This window comes from Macrobrachium rosenbergii, chromosome 3 (genome assembly GCF_040412425.1).
Source record: "Macrobrachium rosenbergii isolate ZJJX-2024 chromosome 3, ASM4041242v1, whole genome shotgun sequence".
NCBI classification, from domain to species: Eukaryota; Metazoa; Arthropoda; class Malacostraca; order Decapoda; family Palaemonidae; genus Macrobrachium; species Macrobrachium rosenbergii.
Window position 1 is genome coordinate 87,267,958 of NC_089743.1, and position 16,834 is coordinate 87,284,791.

The following is a 16,834-nucleotide window of genomic DNA, read 5'->3' on the forward strand; positions in this document are numbered from 1 at the left end:
TCTTTTTCAGTTATCCCAGAGTAAATTGTATTTTAATAACTGATTTTAATGATGTCCAAAAGTTGAGACTTAAAAAGATTTTGAATCACAGAATCATATACAAGTACATTATATCTATAATGATGAAGAATATATCACAGTAGTGTACAGGTTCACTACCTCAAATGAATTTGTACTTATGCAAAGGGGCTTGGGACCAATTTCTTACTCATAAGAAATAACTATTTTAATAAGAATACATACATTAAAGTACTTTCTACCCTATGACCACATGCACCAAATGGAGATTAAAAAACTCTCCACCAAAACTGCACTGCAGAAGCAGCAGTGGTGGTAATATAAACGTAAATGATGACGGTAATAACAGCAGTCATATTGTTGTACGGTACTCACAAATCTTTGGTGCGACCAGTCTGTATCCACTGCTTGATTAAATATTCATAATGTCTAGTCCCACGCCTTAAGGTGATTGTTGAACGATGACGCCACTGACCAGTCTGGGCATTAATGAAGATGGGTACCAAACCATCAGTTTTAGGTAATTTATGAATGTGGTCGGTGACAAAGCCAGCTTTGTTCTGAAACAACAAAATTAGTAAATATTAGTAAAATCAGAGAATAAAATTAATTTTTGTTTAATCTACATACATAAATCATTAGCACAGATGTTCTTTAAGCCTGAGTGAGAAAATAATGCCCATCCCTTTTTCCTCCCCCATCATTTTGCACTACTCAAAGGATGACAAATACAGGCATAGAGAGACAGAAAGCATCCGTATGGTCGGGTGGAAGTACAAAAAGCTACAAAGCACCAAGAGTACAGGTAAAACCACAACTTGATTCACACTCAAACATCCTGACCACTATTGTTACCTTATGACCATAGGTACTTCCATAAATACCTTCAATAGTACAGACATGAATTAAATCAGGCTGTGACAAAAAACAAAAAATTCTCTGGTTGCAACTAAACTTGTGGCCACTGATGTCTTACCATATTTTTAGTGTTATAATCTATGAATGTCCCACTATTACCAAATGTATCCTCATCATCATATATAAACTTGTCCTCTGAATAAGAATTTCTGGTGTCCCAACCTTCAAATGCTCTTAAAGATAGTCCACTTGTTTGGGTTCATCCATCATTGAAGAACCCACATAAATACCTGTGAGGGGCATGAAGACAAAAAATTGCCTTTCAAGAACCTCTGGAGCCAGGATAGCCACACTGACCAAAACTAAACTTGTAACTTTGGGGACAGTATGATGCTCTACAACTAGTAGTGCTGACTGTAGTAGATGGTTATTCTGGCCACAACCAGACTCATATTCATGCTGCTCAGTATTAACAGTGACTCACGATATATATGGTATTCTATGGGGCCAAAATCATAAACTCAGATAGCCTGAATGATGAAAAAACAATAAAAAAAGTGGTGTTGCTGGTCACTTCAAGTTACAGTACCACTATAAAGGCATCTGCTTCCATTCATTTGACGATTACTGTATATCAAAGAGGATAGGGCCTTTGGAAGAAATGGAACAGTTACTAGTCGTGTGGATGGAGGACCAGACACAAAAGCATATGCCACTCAGCCTCTTGACCATTCAAACAAAGACTCGCATGCTTTTCAAGGAACTGAAGAAAAAATATGATGATGACCACAACAAACGTTTTGTAGCAAGTGCTGGATGGTTTTGTTGTCTCAAAAACTGCCATGATTTTCACAGTGTGAAAATTAGCAGTGAAGCAGCAAGCGCTGATGCCAAAGGAGCCACTAAATTTAAGGATGCTGAGCAGAAGATTGTTGCTGATGAAGGATACTTGCCAGAGCAAATCTTTAATGTCGACAAAACAGAACAGTACTGGAAGCTTGTGCCTCAACAGTCTTACATCAAAAAGAAGCAACAACGATGCCCGAGTTTACGGCATACAAAGAACGACTGACTCTTCTGCTTGGGGGAGATGTGGCTGGGTATAAACTTGAGCCATTCATGATTTTATCACTCCAAAAATCATAGGGCATTAAAAAATCAACAAGCATACATTTCCTGTCCATTACCATCATAGTAAGAAAGCATGGTTAACTGCAATGCTGTTCAAACACTGGTTTGTGCATTGCTTTATTCCAGAAGTGAAAGATTACTGTAAGGAAAACAACATCCCCTTCAAAATTCTGCTGATTCTAGATAATGCTCCTGGCCACCCTCAGCACATCAGAGATATTAACGAGAACGTAAAAGTGTTTCTGCCACCAAACACAACTTTTCTCATACAACCCATGGATCAGGGGGCTGTGGCTACGTTCAAGGCCTATTATCTTCGGAATACACTTGCTCAGGAGAAAGATCTCAGAACTTTCTGGAAGGAATTCCATGTTCTGAACTCCATTACGAATACTGGAAGGGCGTGGAAGGAGGTAAAGAAAGGGTGTATGAATGGGATTTGGAAAAATCTGCTAGAAGTGTATGTGAACTCATTTAATGGTTTCAATAAGGATGAAGAAGTTGTGGCAATTAATAAAAAAATCTTGATACTTGGAAGAAGTTTAGATTTAGAAATTGATGAGGAAGATATCCACAAACTTAAAGATGTGCAAGATATAGAGTTAACAGCAGAAGATTTAATTGCACTTGCAGAAGAGAGAAAGAGAGCAGAAGAGGAAGAAGAAATTGAAGAAGAGCCAGAGCGAAAGTTTACGACAAAAATACTGGCAGAGGCATCTGCCTCAACTGAACATGGACTGAAACTTTTAAGTCAAATGGATGAGAACATGGAACAGTTTGCTTAAGTTGAGAGAGCACATCAAAACTCGGTTGCATGTTACCAACTCATTTATGAAGAACGAAAAAAACGCACTGTGCAACCTACAATGGATTATTTCTTTAAGAGAATGACTAGTGCAATCACCTTCCATCACCCCTTCCCCCACATTTGAGCCTAGATCTACATCTCATGACAGCTGTTTCCTCGAAACACCTGAACTAACAGAAGAAGAAATATTATCTGAAGAGGAGTGAGTTTGATGATCCTGCTGATTTATCATCCTCTTCCGATTTTTAGTTATACATAGCCATCAACAGCTTGACACCATTCACATATGCCGATGAAGGACCGAATCTTGGTGAGTACCCCTTACAGTACACATCTGATTTTTTTTTTGTGTGTTATTCAATTTCTGTTTGTACTGAATTATCATAAGTCAATCTGAATTGAACCTCCAAAATTAGTTGATATTAATAATTACTATACCATATATGTATACAGTATACTGTAGGCTAGGCTACCATATACAGCATGTATAAATGGTACTGAATACCCTAGTGTAGGCTAGGCTAAATTCAGGATACAATTTTTCCAACAAACGAAGGGTTTTTTGGAACCTAACCCCGTTGTAAGTATGATAATATCTGTATATTATTCATCTCACCTCATAGATTGGATTTCCAGTAATGCGAGACAAATCTCTAAATTCCAGCTGAATGGTGGTGACTTCCGAAGTTGAGGAATCTGGCCCCCATTTTGGTTTGGAGGCTCTTCGGGAATAGAGATTCACATCAGCAAACGGCACACCAGAACCACTGTTAAAAGCTGCTAGCAGACGATCAGCTAAATCAATCTGAAAAACACCAAGACATCCCAGTAATAAGTTTGAATACACAGATTACCCACTAAGTTTAACTGGAGCATTTAACAGATTTAATCAATTTCAGCTAAATCAATCTGAAAAAACACCGTGACATCCCAGTACCAAGTTTGAATACATAAGCTACTTTATCTGAGTTTAACTGCAGCATTTAGCAAATTTAATCAGTTTCATAGACATTATTTCATTTGTTATTTGTCATTCTAATTAAGTGTTATATACAATATAAACTTAGCTTTTGAAATCAGACACTATATTGTGTTGATATTATAATTATAGTTTGTTATACAGATATTAGATTATCATACAATGTGTAAATAGTTATCTATTAATTATATCAACAATCCACAAACATATACCTCCAATATGAAGCTGTACCACACAGGTCAGTAATCTGTTTACAAATCTGTTTATCTAGGTGGGTGGCCTCCCAATTTTTGCCCTTGTCCCATGTTAACTACATTTCTTAAAACTTATACACTTTTCATATTTTTGAAGTTAAGGGATCAAGTTTATACATGCCTTGACTCATATTCATATTCTTAAAAAGCATTCTTTTACAAAACTGGATTCAATGATGTTTCTTTTCAGTATATTAGAACAGGCTGTCTTTTTTGCTCTTGCCCACTTGACTTCATGATAGTTTTTATTAACATGCAAAAATGCCATATCTTATATATTTCTTTTATGCTGTTCTCTTCTCTTTTCCAGTGAATTTCCAGTTTGACCACTAGAAAAGTTGTCACAGGACTAACATAACATGGGATTTGATTTTCGCATCCTTTAGTATTGCAAATCTTGGTGAACTTTGAATTAGCACTGGAATTTTTGTTGAAAAGCACTGTACTCTTTTTCTCCATGGGAGAATGCCACATTATTGTCACTGGGTATTTCTAAACTGGGTATCTTACCAGATTTTACAAGCAAAGCCATCATAGATTCTCTCTGTTTGCATTCTTTTAACTTTGAGGAGTCTTTTTTTTTTTCTTTATATTACAGTTTTGATATTATAGTAAAGATTTCATGTACCGGTGTACAAAATAGACAGTGCTGACAAGCATATTTACAAAATCAGTTCAGAGAAAATTCATTTAACAAATTTCATTGATCTTACCGCCTTATCAAGGAAAACCTGCTCCTTAGTCAAGTGATATGATGATAACAGTCCACCTAGAACTCTGATTGTTGTCTCAAAAAGGTTAACATCTTGATTAATGTTGAAGTTGAGCTGCGTAGCCACCCACTCTTGAGCCTCTGCAAATTCTGGAAAAGACGACATAACCATGCAGAAACTCCAACAATCCTTTGATATTGCATAAAAAAAATGTCTTAAGACCTTTACTCCCTACAGGTTGCAGGATAAAAATACACAATCCACTTTAGGAGCAACTTACACCATAACAACTAATTACCATTCAAAGGTATGAAAATCAAGACTGCAAGTCCCCCCCTCCCTTCTGAATATAAAATGCATAATATGCTTTTTTTTTTTTATAGATAACAACCGATCACTTTCAAATCCCTTCCTGCCAATTTTACCAGAGAACAAGCCTCACATCATGGATCAGGAACATTAAGGTGATGGCCAGATGCTTATGTTTTTCATACTCAGTTTTGAAATCCTTACTTGTACCAAAGGTTTTTCCTCTGTCTTGGTAGTCACAGTCATGTCTATGAACCACACTCATTTCTCATCCTTAGTCTTGACTATATCTGTCAGGTCTGCATTCCAGGCCTCCTTTGAATCCTTTCCATCCTCTTTCATGTCTGCACCCCATCTCTTAAAGTTGCAACCAACTCAGTCATGCCTGTGACCAAGGTTGCCTCCTAGGCTTCAATTACCTCTATCTTATCTGTACCCTAGGCTCCTCTGAAGCCCTGGCAACATTTTTCATATCTTTGATGCAACCCTCCTCAGATGTCTCAGCAATTTCTGTCACATTTGTGAAGCAAGCCTCCAAATTTGTCTCAGTAATCCTAGTCATTCAATAACCAGTCAAGGTTCTAGTTGGACTTCTCCTTAGAGGTCTTATGCGCCTGACTTGTCTGACACAGTCTCAAGACAGGGATGCTGAAACAAATGAAATCAAGAGTTTATAACACAGAACTTTGCCATAATTATTGTCATCTTCTGCTCTTCTGTAGTTGTCTTCCATATTGATAAAACCAAGATCATTGAGAAAAAAAAGGAGATATGACTGCGAAAGATTTGGGCCATGGACATAAAAATCAGTAAGTCCAATGAACTACAGACCTAGCTGAGTACAAGGCAATCTAGGAGATATGGGGTAAAATAAATCCCAACACTTAAAATTTCAGTTCTAAAGGTTATCTGTGTCAAAAGATTTAGAGAAAAGTGAATGGTCCAGGCTAAGTCACTGAAGGTTCCTCTAGCCTATACAATACTTGGAAAAAGAGTGGAGAACTCAATCTCTGAAAAAACACCTAATCCTTCCAGTGCAAGAGACTTCAGAGACTAAGTGGTATGCAAGCTTTCTTCCTTTATTTTGCTGGCATAGGTCCTCCTCTACAATAACTGCCAAAGTTCTCTCTGGACAAATTAATACACTCTCTATAACATACCAAACCTTTAAGATGCTACAAAAATACTTGATGGTTTCCCTTCAAAGCTTTACTTTTATCAGGGTATCATAAGACATCAGGTTATCATATGACAAGTAAAATATCAATATACTGATATCACTAACAAAAACTATAAAGTTTCTGTCACAAATACATTAGCACAATATAGGCAGTGCATTATATCAAAACAAATATAACAAAAAATTCACATAAAATAAAAAAAAAAAACTACCTCAAATGTTACATATGCATTCTGTGAGGGTGCCTATTTAATTTTATAACTGGTACCGGCTTTGTCAATACATAACACGAGATGAAAAGCAATACACAATGAATTTTGTTACTAGTTTCAAATGATTGCTCCCATGGATGCATCACTCTTTGAAAAAAATAACTGCTCTAATTATACATTACCAATTTTAATGAGTTGGATGAAATGAAAGAGTCAAAGAGTACCGGCTGCTGCTTCCTACTACTGTATTATACCAGGAAAGCCAAAAGGAGGATGAAAATAAACACGGGAAAGACAAAGACTCCCTTGAAAATAGGTTTAAATCTACAACAAAAATCTTCTTTCATCTCTGTGATGAAAATCTGATTTTGGCGGATACCTATTGTTACTCTGTGACCTTGAATTACTCAGTGGTATAAAAATCTAACCAAGTGAGCCATGTAAAAGAAGGACTTGATCAAAGGTATACTGCAGTTTCTTATATAATCATAACCCACCATTTCCCATTATTGCTAACTGGATTACTGAGATATTTAATCTAAATGTAACCATCCCTCCAATAAAATTTACCATCATCATCATGAGACATTTCTACATCTATTTTTCTCTTCACAGGATCAGACATAGATTTCTCTCTTCTGTCCTGTGCTCTGATGTTAGTGTCCATGTTTCTGCTGTTCAAAGTGGCCTTATGAGTTAAGTATCCAATATAAGTGTTTAGTGTTTGCTCTTTCTACTAATGGGATATTTTTTACTCACCAGTAGTTTACCTATCTCTCTCCATTTTGTCCAAGCAGCAACTATTCTCTTACATCTCTCTCAACTCCTGCTTCACAATCCAGTGTGTTCACAAGGTAATAGAAAATTGAATACTGTATGTATCCATTTATATTGCAAAGTACAAAAGCACACTTACACACCAGATCATCATAAGCAAAAAAAAAAAAAAAAAAAAATTTCCCCACTATGGGTCCTAACTGATCACTAGTGTGAGATGTACTGCAATACTTCAGATAATAAAAATTTATTTTCCTGACCTAATATATCCTCTATTTCATGCAAAAATAATCTGCAATCTCTTTTTCTTTTATGGTTATTAAAAAATATACACCTATAAAAAATTCCCCTGTCCTGCTTATCTAAAAAAAAGCTCATGAAACCGACAGAAATGCTGAACTACTCCAGATCCCTGATCATGTAGGCATTAAAGATTCAGAAAAAAACAAAGTTAAGTCTTTAATAGGTATAAATAGTTCTACCTAAAAATTCTCATACATGTCTTTATCATCACTGAAGTCTTGTTATAATAAATAAATGTCAGGATTGTGGAAGAGAAATAAATTACAGCAATCCAAGCAATGGCAGCATTATAGCAGTCATTAATACAAAAAGAAATGTAGATGTAGTGTTAACCCACTTGAGAATTAGACATATATGCACCAGATGGTTACTCATGGCCACCCTTCATGATCCAATTCCTATCCATAGACAACGTGTCTTGTAAGAGGTGCCAATTTCAGTGCACCTGCAAACCCCAGTTGCAATGCTTTCCATTTCTAATTTTCATCTGTTCTCTTTGGTCTCCTCCCACCTGGTTCTCCAAATTCTACAACCCTGTAAATCTAAAAATGTGGCTGAATGGTCTCATTTAACTATTTTATGACAAGAATGATAATATTAAACACAGTTCAATAAAACATTTACAATAAAACAGAGCGTACATAACTTTAGTTATCATATAGACATCCATATTCAACAATACTTCAGGCTCCTTAATTTCTTTACTGTACCTTCAGTCCCACAGACACTGAAATCAGCTCATAACAGTACATGTCACAATCCCATTAAAACCTACCTTCTTTGAGGTCCATAATCCATAGGGTATCAAGGGCATCAATAAGAGTCAGACCCAGGTGCAGCCAGTCCTCTAGCGATCTTGAAATAGGCTTGAGGTGATCGTGCCCCCATGCAAATGCTTTGTAACCCCTCCAGGCATGCTTCATAGCAGATATTACAGCTTCTTGCCTGGCATTTTCTGGAGAGAAGAAAAGCTTTCAGGTTTCAACATATATCTTCAATGTCACCTAGACATTACAGTAGATACTGAATGCTCAAATGGTAAAAACTGACATGTTACCCTACAACACAGCATTTTCTGCAAATTTCATGTATCAGACAAATAACTTGGCACTACAGAGAATCCAAATATTAATGACACACAATTTATAATATGCCACATCAGAAATTTCTATCATGCCTGATGCCATTTCAACATAGCAGAAAGCTCTTGAATATATACTGTAAGTTTTTAATTCAATGCCATTCCATTCTCTACCATTTCATCCACTATAGTATACAGCAATAAGCACATACAGGAAAATCATCAGCTTTTCTCATTTCTACTCATTGCCTCATTTATCAAAAACCCAAATTGCTGGTTCTCTCTGATAGTAAAACAACAAACTTGGAAATTCATTCTTTGGACTAGTATTTCTTAGTCTAGCAAATGAAAGTCACCTAAACAACTCCAAGTAAAAGAACCATTAACTACATGGAAAGCCCACCAAGATGACATTTTCATTAACCATCTAAAGAAATGGACCACAAAATCTTAAGTAATGATTACCCAACTGTACTGCTTATGAAAAGCCTAAAGTAACCCTCAAAAGCTGGTACAATAAACAATTCTGAAAAAACCTACTTTTAACTGGTAGCTCAGGAGGTGGTATAATCTGATCGCCCCCTTTTTTCTCTTCTTCCTCAGGGTTTTGTGCATTATCTCTGGAATTCACAGAAATGGTAAACACTTCTTACCCAAAGCACATCAAACACATAAGAATGCTTCAATGCAAACTCTGTTCTATAAATAAGCTTTAGCATGTCAAAGAAACTAGACTGAACCAAGCAATGCAAGTCATACCTACAAGAACAAAAAATTAATGTTTCAGTCTAGCAGAATAGCCTGGATACAAGTGAAATACAATAAAGCATATATAAAGGTAAGTATATCTCCTGAGTACATCTCTTACATTAGTATCAAGCATTACAAAATATTTTCTCATAAAAAAATCACTTCCATAACTTACTCTCCTTCTTCAGGATCAATAACCGGGTTTGGCGGAAGAGGTGGTGGAGTTACATTGCTTTCCTGATGTTCAATATGAGGAATGACAATGATCCAATTAGACTAGGCTTCTCAATAATCAAAATATATAAAACTATTCAATAACATATTTTTTTTCAGAGAATTATATGGCAGTTTACATAAATACTATTCTGTGCTGTACTTACCAATGAAGTAGCAGCATGAGATTCTACGCTATGAGATGCTTCAGTGTGGGATTCAGTCCGACTAGCAACAGCATAGATAAGACCAATCAAGAGAGCAAAACCCAGCATCCAAAGAACCACTCGCTGCAGCCGGTGCAGCTGTTTCCAACGCTGAGGAAGGAACAACCAGCATTAATATCTGAATCACTCACGAAAAATTTGTTTCTGTACAACAACCCAAGATGAGATTTTGTCACGCAAAGCTTTTTCATATAAACCCATTAATCATAAAATGCCTTATTTCCAGGGACACTGAAATCTTGTCACACCAACTCGTATCGGTCAAGATTAAGATGCCTCAACCAAGCACACTCAGTCCTGAATATGACACAACACCCACTTTGCTCTCGCTTTCTGGGTGAAAACTGATAAGCCAGAATGCAGGAAAGGAAAGTCATTTGTTCTATGATTGGTGAGCTTGAAGCTTTGAAAAGAGTAGATATGCTTAAAGATGGGGTTCATGAGGAGGTCTCTGGGACAGATAATCCAAAATTGATTATAAAATTTGAGGTGTCCTGTTCAGCATTCAATCCCACCCCATGATGGATGAAGACTCAGGTGTTGCTCTGTACCCTTTAATAGCCAACACGTAATGAAAATTTCTCTTGTCAAGGAAGAGGTAAAAAAAAAAAAAAAGCTTGTCAATTAAGGGAATCACTACACTGAGTGCAGTATTCCTTTCATCACAACCCTAACAAACTTGGCCCACTTTCCTTTATGATAGGCCGCTGTTGAGGTCCTGCACTGTCAAAACTATAACTGCCACGACATCCGCAGACTTTTTTAAGGCTCTGCTGGATAAACTTCCACATGTGAAGCTGGGGGGAACTCCAGCCCACCATGGAACCTGTGGAAGTAGGTCCAGGGTAAAAAAAAAAAAAAAACTGGGTTCTTCTACTATTATATCCAGGTCTGTTACCACTCCTGCAAGGGTAGAGAAAGGAGGATCATGCTTGTCTGACAATACTTGAAATGTTACTAAGACCTGCCTAATGAAAACAGAGGAATAAAGCTTATAAGTCCAGAATATCCTAAGTCTGCATCACTGCATCTATCTTTCCAGCCACTGGATCCAGTTGGGCTGAGAAGTAAACTGACAAGTTGTTGTCCATGGATGTGGCAAACAAATCAACAAGTGGTATTTCCCATAAATTCCAAAGTGCCCTGAAAACTGAAATTCATCAAACATTCCTACAGGAGGGCATGGAATCTCCAGTTCAGGACATCAGGCTCCTGAGATGTACCTTTGCATTAACAATATGCTGTGAAATTCTACCCTTATAAACATTTTAATGCCAGTCCACAACAAAGACAATTCATGTAACTGGCAAAACACACACACAATACTAAAAACATGAAAATTAGTATATATGAGCAAAATGAATTAAAATAATGAAATCACTGTAGATATGAAAACAGCATTCCTGGGAGGAGCAATGAAGTTAAGTCCACAACAGAGTGAGTGAGAGTGAAATGACATGACATGACTGAGCATATGTAGCAGAGGTTTCTCATTCTTGACTGATATGAGATGGCGTGACTGGGATTTACTCATCAACAGAAACACTGTAAGGCAATAGAATACAATATATGATTGAAAGAGTTTTGATAAAACATTTAAGTCTGTTTTGCCATAAAACCCATCATTTTGTGATAACCAATATGTTTCCACCAAGCTCTAAAGCCACTTACTACAGGAAAAATCATTCGATGTATGTCTGCCATTTTAATAGACCTGTTTTTGCAACCCCAGGTAAGCCAAAATTACACTTAGACTTGGCTGTTTTTGTCTGTTCTCATAAATTCAACTTTCATTTGCCCTTTCTTATTCTTTTAGTGATTGTAAGCAATATTTATAAATCTCCATACAATTTGATCATTAAGTGGGGTGAGTGTTAAACCTTTGTTGATAACCTGATGAGCATCTTATTGAGCATCTTATTACTGCTGCTAGTTACTGTTAAGTCCTAACTTTCCTCCTGGAACAACTGTTCTGTTCACCTTATCAATGGCTATGATGGTTTCTCTCTCTCTCTCTCTCTCCATCACACTGTGGAGTCTATGTATCTTTCACTGATACTCTTTTAGTCAGTGTTCCAATGAGGCAGACTTGTGACACCAGGCAGGCCACACTTTCCTACATTCACTCTGCGGAAATCTTTAAGTTTAGTGGCTTTTACTGTCATTACATTGCCAAGAACTGTTTTTCTGACTTTTAGTTTTTCATCCTTCATGAGACAACTTTACTATTCCCTTCAGGGTTAAGCCTAATTACATTTACATCAACCTCTCTTATTCTTTAAGACTAGACTATTCTGTATATCAGCATCAGGTTCTCTGTCCCACTGACCTTTAAATTTAAAAATGAACTTAAAAATGAACTATGTTCTATAACAGTTCTATGAAAAATCTGAAAACTATTATTACAGCATTGGTTTGAACTTCCATAAGGACATAAATAACTCAAAACAGTGGTTATCAATTTTTCTGATATTTCCACTTACAAGGAAGTAGCCATAAAGGACAGCAAAATTCTCTGGTATCACTTTCAACACAAAATTTTCCCGAAGAACTTACCGAAATAACACCACTAGATTTATTATACAAAATCAGTAAACAGTACAAATGTTTCTTCATTTCTACTACATTATAAGATGAATGAAGACACTTATCAAATACAGGTTATCTCAATTACTGAACTGTTATACAAAAAATAAATTTGCAACATATTCCTGGTTCTTTAACTGGCATACAGGCATAAGGGGCCTCGTAAAATATATTCTAGATTCCTAGACTAGCATATAATGGGGAGGTAGCATATCACATACAATTCTTAAAACGACTAAAAGCAAAACAAAATTACCCTATACTGCATTAAAAGAAATTCCTGCTAAACTACCAAAAATTTCATTTCAAATAAATCAGCAAAAAGGAAAGGTTTTGGAAGTAACAATAAGGAATCAAACAACTCAAGGATAAAACGAAATTGACGTAAGACTTGCATTTATGCATACAAGGCAGCAGATGTCAGGACACATGAGCTGCAAAAAGAAAAACAGCAGAAGCATCACAGGTAAGCAGAAATAATGACGTGTGTTCTGAGAGACGCATGAAAAAATCCAAGATCTCACAGTGACCGGCAATATTTATCAACTTCCAATAACAATTCACAGATATATATGAAAAGAAGGGGAGAGGAAGAGCAGAATCTTCTGCTAATTACAGAGCAAGCTTGTAAACTCCAGATGATTCCCTGGTGGGCTGGAGTCTTTCAATGGGACTAACCAACAGGATTCTTAAGACAACTCCCATGATGGATTGCTTCATACATTTATGAATAAAATAGGCGTCACTACTAAGGTCACCCACGCCGAATATTCACACGATAGATAAAAATATGTAACCGTTTCACAGATCTTCGTAATAAATAACCTTAAAAGAAAAGTTCTGGATAAACATATTGGCGTTCAAACCTGAGGTACTTCTACAGAAAATCTTATGACAGAAAGTCTACCAGTTTTCGTCATATCACGATGTCTGGTTCTCTTAATTTTTTTCCAGACCCTGATAATAGCACAAAAGTATACCTCCAACTGACCTTAAAACTTGATCTCGGCAAAAGGGACAGACATACTTTTCAAGAATAAAAACAGTATTTTGTGTCAACAAAAGGTTTCACCTGCATATAATTTATTTGCAACTTGACTCACTGGCTAGCTTTTTATAATCTGGATATGGTATTTATAAGTCTTAACTGAACTAACGCTTGAGGCGAGGCTGATGAAAGTTGCTAAATTCTGTCCAACCCGAAAATAAATTTCAAACTTGTCCGAGTAAAAACAGCAGCCTACAAAATTCCCGTAAAGGTGTCAAACGCCGGTATTTTGACACATTCTTGATAGCCCCAGATTGAGAGCGTTCTTTACTTTATGGAATTTGGTAGGAAAACTTGGGGAAATGGAATGTGGCTAGCGACTGTAGTTTTCTTATTCTTTTTTACGTTTTATTTCTTAGTAATGTTTAGATTATTCACAGCACTTACGATGCACAATTGGAAAGTTTATATACACTTTTTAAATATAAGCCTTTCCAATTAGGAGCAGTGCCAGAGAGTGTTATCCTTCCAGTGCTAGGCGAGTCTTTGACAAAGAGTTTGGTAGCACATGTCCTTGAGAAACCCCGGCTGCACTCCAACACTGTAGGCTAGGCTGCTTATCAGGTCTTACGTCAAAAGGGCCCCAGTAGGTTTAGCAGATGTACCTCGTTAAATTTCTTTTTATTATTGCTATTATTATTACTCTTAACCACTCTGGAAGAGAAAGGTTTCCTGTTCACTCAAAACACACACAAAATTAATCTGCTGCTCAAATTTTCAGTAGCCCTGGAAGGCTAAAACTTTCTGGCACTGCTCTTTTACCGGAAAAGGCATATATTAAAAAAGTGTATATAGTTTTTTAAAGTATATATTTTTATAAAGCATACCTAAATTGTTCTAAGCATACATAAATTTTTTGAAGTATATATAAAATATTAAAAAGTATTTATAAATTTTAAAAAGTATTTATATACATTAAAAATATATATAAATTTTTAATATATATATATACAACATATATATATACAATATACATATATATAATATAAATTTTGCAATTGAGTACCCTAAGTGCTGTGTATAATCTACATAATACAAAGAAATCAAGGGGAAAAATTGATAAAACTACAAACGCAGCAACTTCCCATTTCCCCATATTTTCCTACCCAAGATGGCTTTCGTTTGTTGTATTCTTTTAAAATGTAATGGCTTATCTGCTTCTTATACCTGCATGCCTCTTACATCTCAACCCTAATACGTAGGACAGACAAGAAGGAAGGAGGAAAGAGGGTCTCTCATCTTCTTCACATAAGAACTCGGATTAAAAAGAAAAAAAACTCATCTTTACATACCAGCAACTCCGGGAGACAAAGTGAAATGCGGCAACTCTGAAAGGTCGGCACGTGTGGACAAGCAAGCGCCTGCGAACAACTGCGAGAATCAGGTTTTATGGATTTCCTTTTGAGAATCTCTTCACCTGACAATCAGTACAGCAACCTCAAGACTAACTTGTAACACGTGGGCCTTTCTCTGCTGTTCGCAGCTGCTCCAACATAAGTGTGATTGTAAATTACAACACTTTAGCCAAGTGTTATACTGAGTACTGTGCGCACAAGTGTGCGTTTCCTGCTGAAGTCTTTTTTAAATGTGGAGAAAAATAATCACATTCAGCGGCAAATAATAAAAACTCACTGACATCATTAAAAATAATACTTTTAATCGTCTTATAATTCAACTTTGCCAACTGTGCCGCGATTCAATAGTGTTGTCAACAACAAATTGACTTACAACTTTCAAAAATGACGGTCTGTAGTACGATGACTGTCACAGACGAGAGAGAGCTTTTCTTCCACTGCGATGACCATGACACAATGATATACCAACCCATTGTCGTTCCCGCGAGTGCACGAGTCACCCTACTACTACGTTCAGTGCACTTGAACTATATCCTCTTTTGAATGCTACTCATTTCCCAAGATATGCATAATTAATACACATTAAAATAGTAATCACTGTTGAAGGCAAACCACCAAAATCAACTGTTCATCCAAAAAACAAAAGAAAATCAGCATCGGCTTCAAAATACAGAAATACTTCAGTACTGAGCCTACGACCTCTCAACCCAAACCCACTATACTTTCTTCTCAGTATTTCATATCCTAACCGGTAACCTCCCTTTCCTCACAAGCGTGGGTTCGAATCTCACCATGGACACAGAATATCGTTATTCTCATTATTCGTAGTTTAAGGCTTTCAGTGAAATGCGTATTCAAAATATCTGGTGATACAGAAGTTAAGAGATAATCGTGGCTACTACAATATAAAAAAAAAACATGGTTGTTAATATCACACCTGTTTACGTAAGAAAAATGCTCATACGCTTTTGCTTCACTGGCCAATAACAGACTCGCTTGCCTTTAGAATAAATAAATATTCACATGCTCATTTAGAACCTCAAATAAATGGAAAGAGTAATTGCTGAGGCTTGACAGAGCACCTGACGATTTTCAGATTACGAGAAATTTAACAGCGCTATAAAACGTTATACAATATTGCCTTAATTTTGCTGACATATTGCTGTTTAAGTGTATTTGTATTTGTTGTTTTATCCTTTTTTAACGTCATGTTTATTTATCTTTCGCTTAATACTTTCTCATTTCTATATGTAAGCATTCCATTCCATGGGACTTTCTTAGTGGGTAGTTTCTATTAATACCATTATCAGTAGTGACTTCGGCTACTGAATTTTCAATTGAGACTTATTGGGATGAATTCATTCAATGGTTGAAATAATTTAAAGAATAATGGTTGGTAAAGTTTTCATCGATGTCCACGTTTCATTAAGACTTGTTCGTGGGATATCTTGCTAGTATGCGCAGCTACAAACACACACACCCACACACATATGCACAACCATACCAACGAGCGAAAGCACATTCTTCCAACTTCGTTATTGGAGCCCATAATGATAATAATTAATAATGACTGTATTCGTGTATGGCTACAATAAAAGAAAGATCAGAGGAGGAAACGTCGAATGTTACCACAGCCACGTAAACCGTACAAGAGTGTTACTCAAAATAAAAGGAAAAATGAAAAAAGGGCGGGTGGGGTTTCCTAGAGGACCGTCTAAACCTGAAAACTAAATGATTGAGTTTTGTTAAGTCTGGCATAAAACTAGTTAACAGACACAGACCTGATTCTTACAAGATGAAAGTTTACCAAAAAAACAGGAAAATCAAAGCAGGAAGAATATTCCAAAGTTTGGTGATAGAAAGTCGCTGAACCGAATAATCCTAAGAAGATTACCGATCATCAAAGTAAGTGGAAGAAGAGATGGCATGGCAGGTGTTGCAACACCGCCTTCTAGAAAACAAGAAAACATTATCACCAAAGTTGAGATGTCTGTACATACATACATATATATGCATATATATATATATATAT

The 16,834-nt window shown here is 36.3% G+C and overlaps 1 protein-coding gene across 5 annotated transcripts in view; it reads right to left on the minus strand.

Annotated features, from left to right (window-relative positions):
- Nucleotides 1–16,834, minus strand: part of alpha-Man-Ib (alpha-Mannosidase class I b) — a 47,828-nt gene that overhangs the window by 12,059 nt on the left and 18,935 nt on the right. For 3 of the 5 annotated variants that reach the window (XM_067084173.1, XM_067084181.1, XM_067084189.1), the window contains exons 2-8: nucleotides 9,754–9,903; nucleotides 9,549–9,610; nucleotides 9,164–9,243; nucleotides 8,318–8,497; nucleotides 4,762–4,910; nucleotides 3,432–3,620; nucleotides 394–578 (exon numbers count right to left, since the gene is read on the minus strand). In XM_067084173.1, the coding sequence (XP_066940274.1) occupies nucleotides 394–578; nucleotides 3,432–3,620; nucleotides 4,762–4,910; nucleotides 8,318–8,497; nucleotides 9,164–9,243; nucleotides 9,549–9,610; nucleotides 9,754–9,903 (995 nt within the window). Of the gene's footprint in view, nucleotides 1–393; nucleotides 579–3,431; nucleotides 3,621–4,761; nucleotides 4,911–8,317; nucleotides 8,498–9,163; nucleotides 9,244–9,548; nucleotides 9,611–9,753; nucleotides 9,904–14,739; nucleotides 15,284–16,834 lie in introns of those variants that run through there. The other 2 variants (XM_067084208.1, XM_067084198.1) reach the window with 2 other exon arrangements.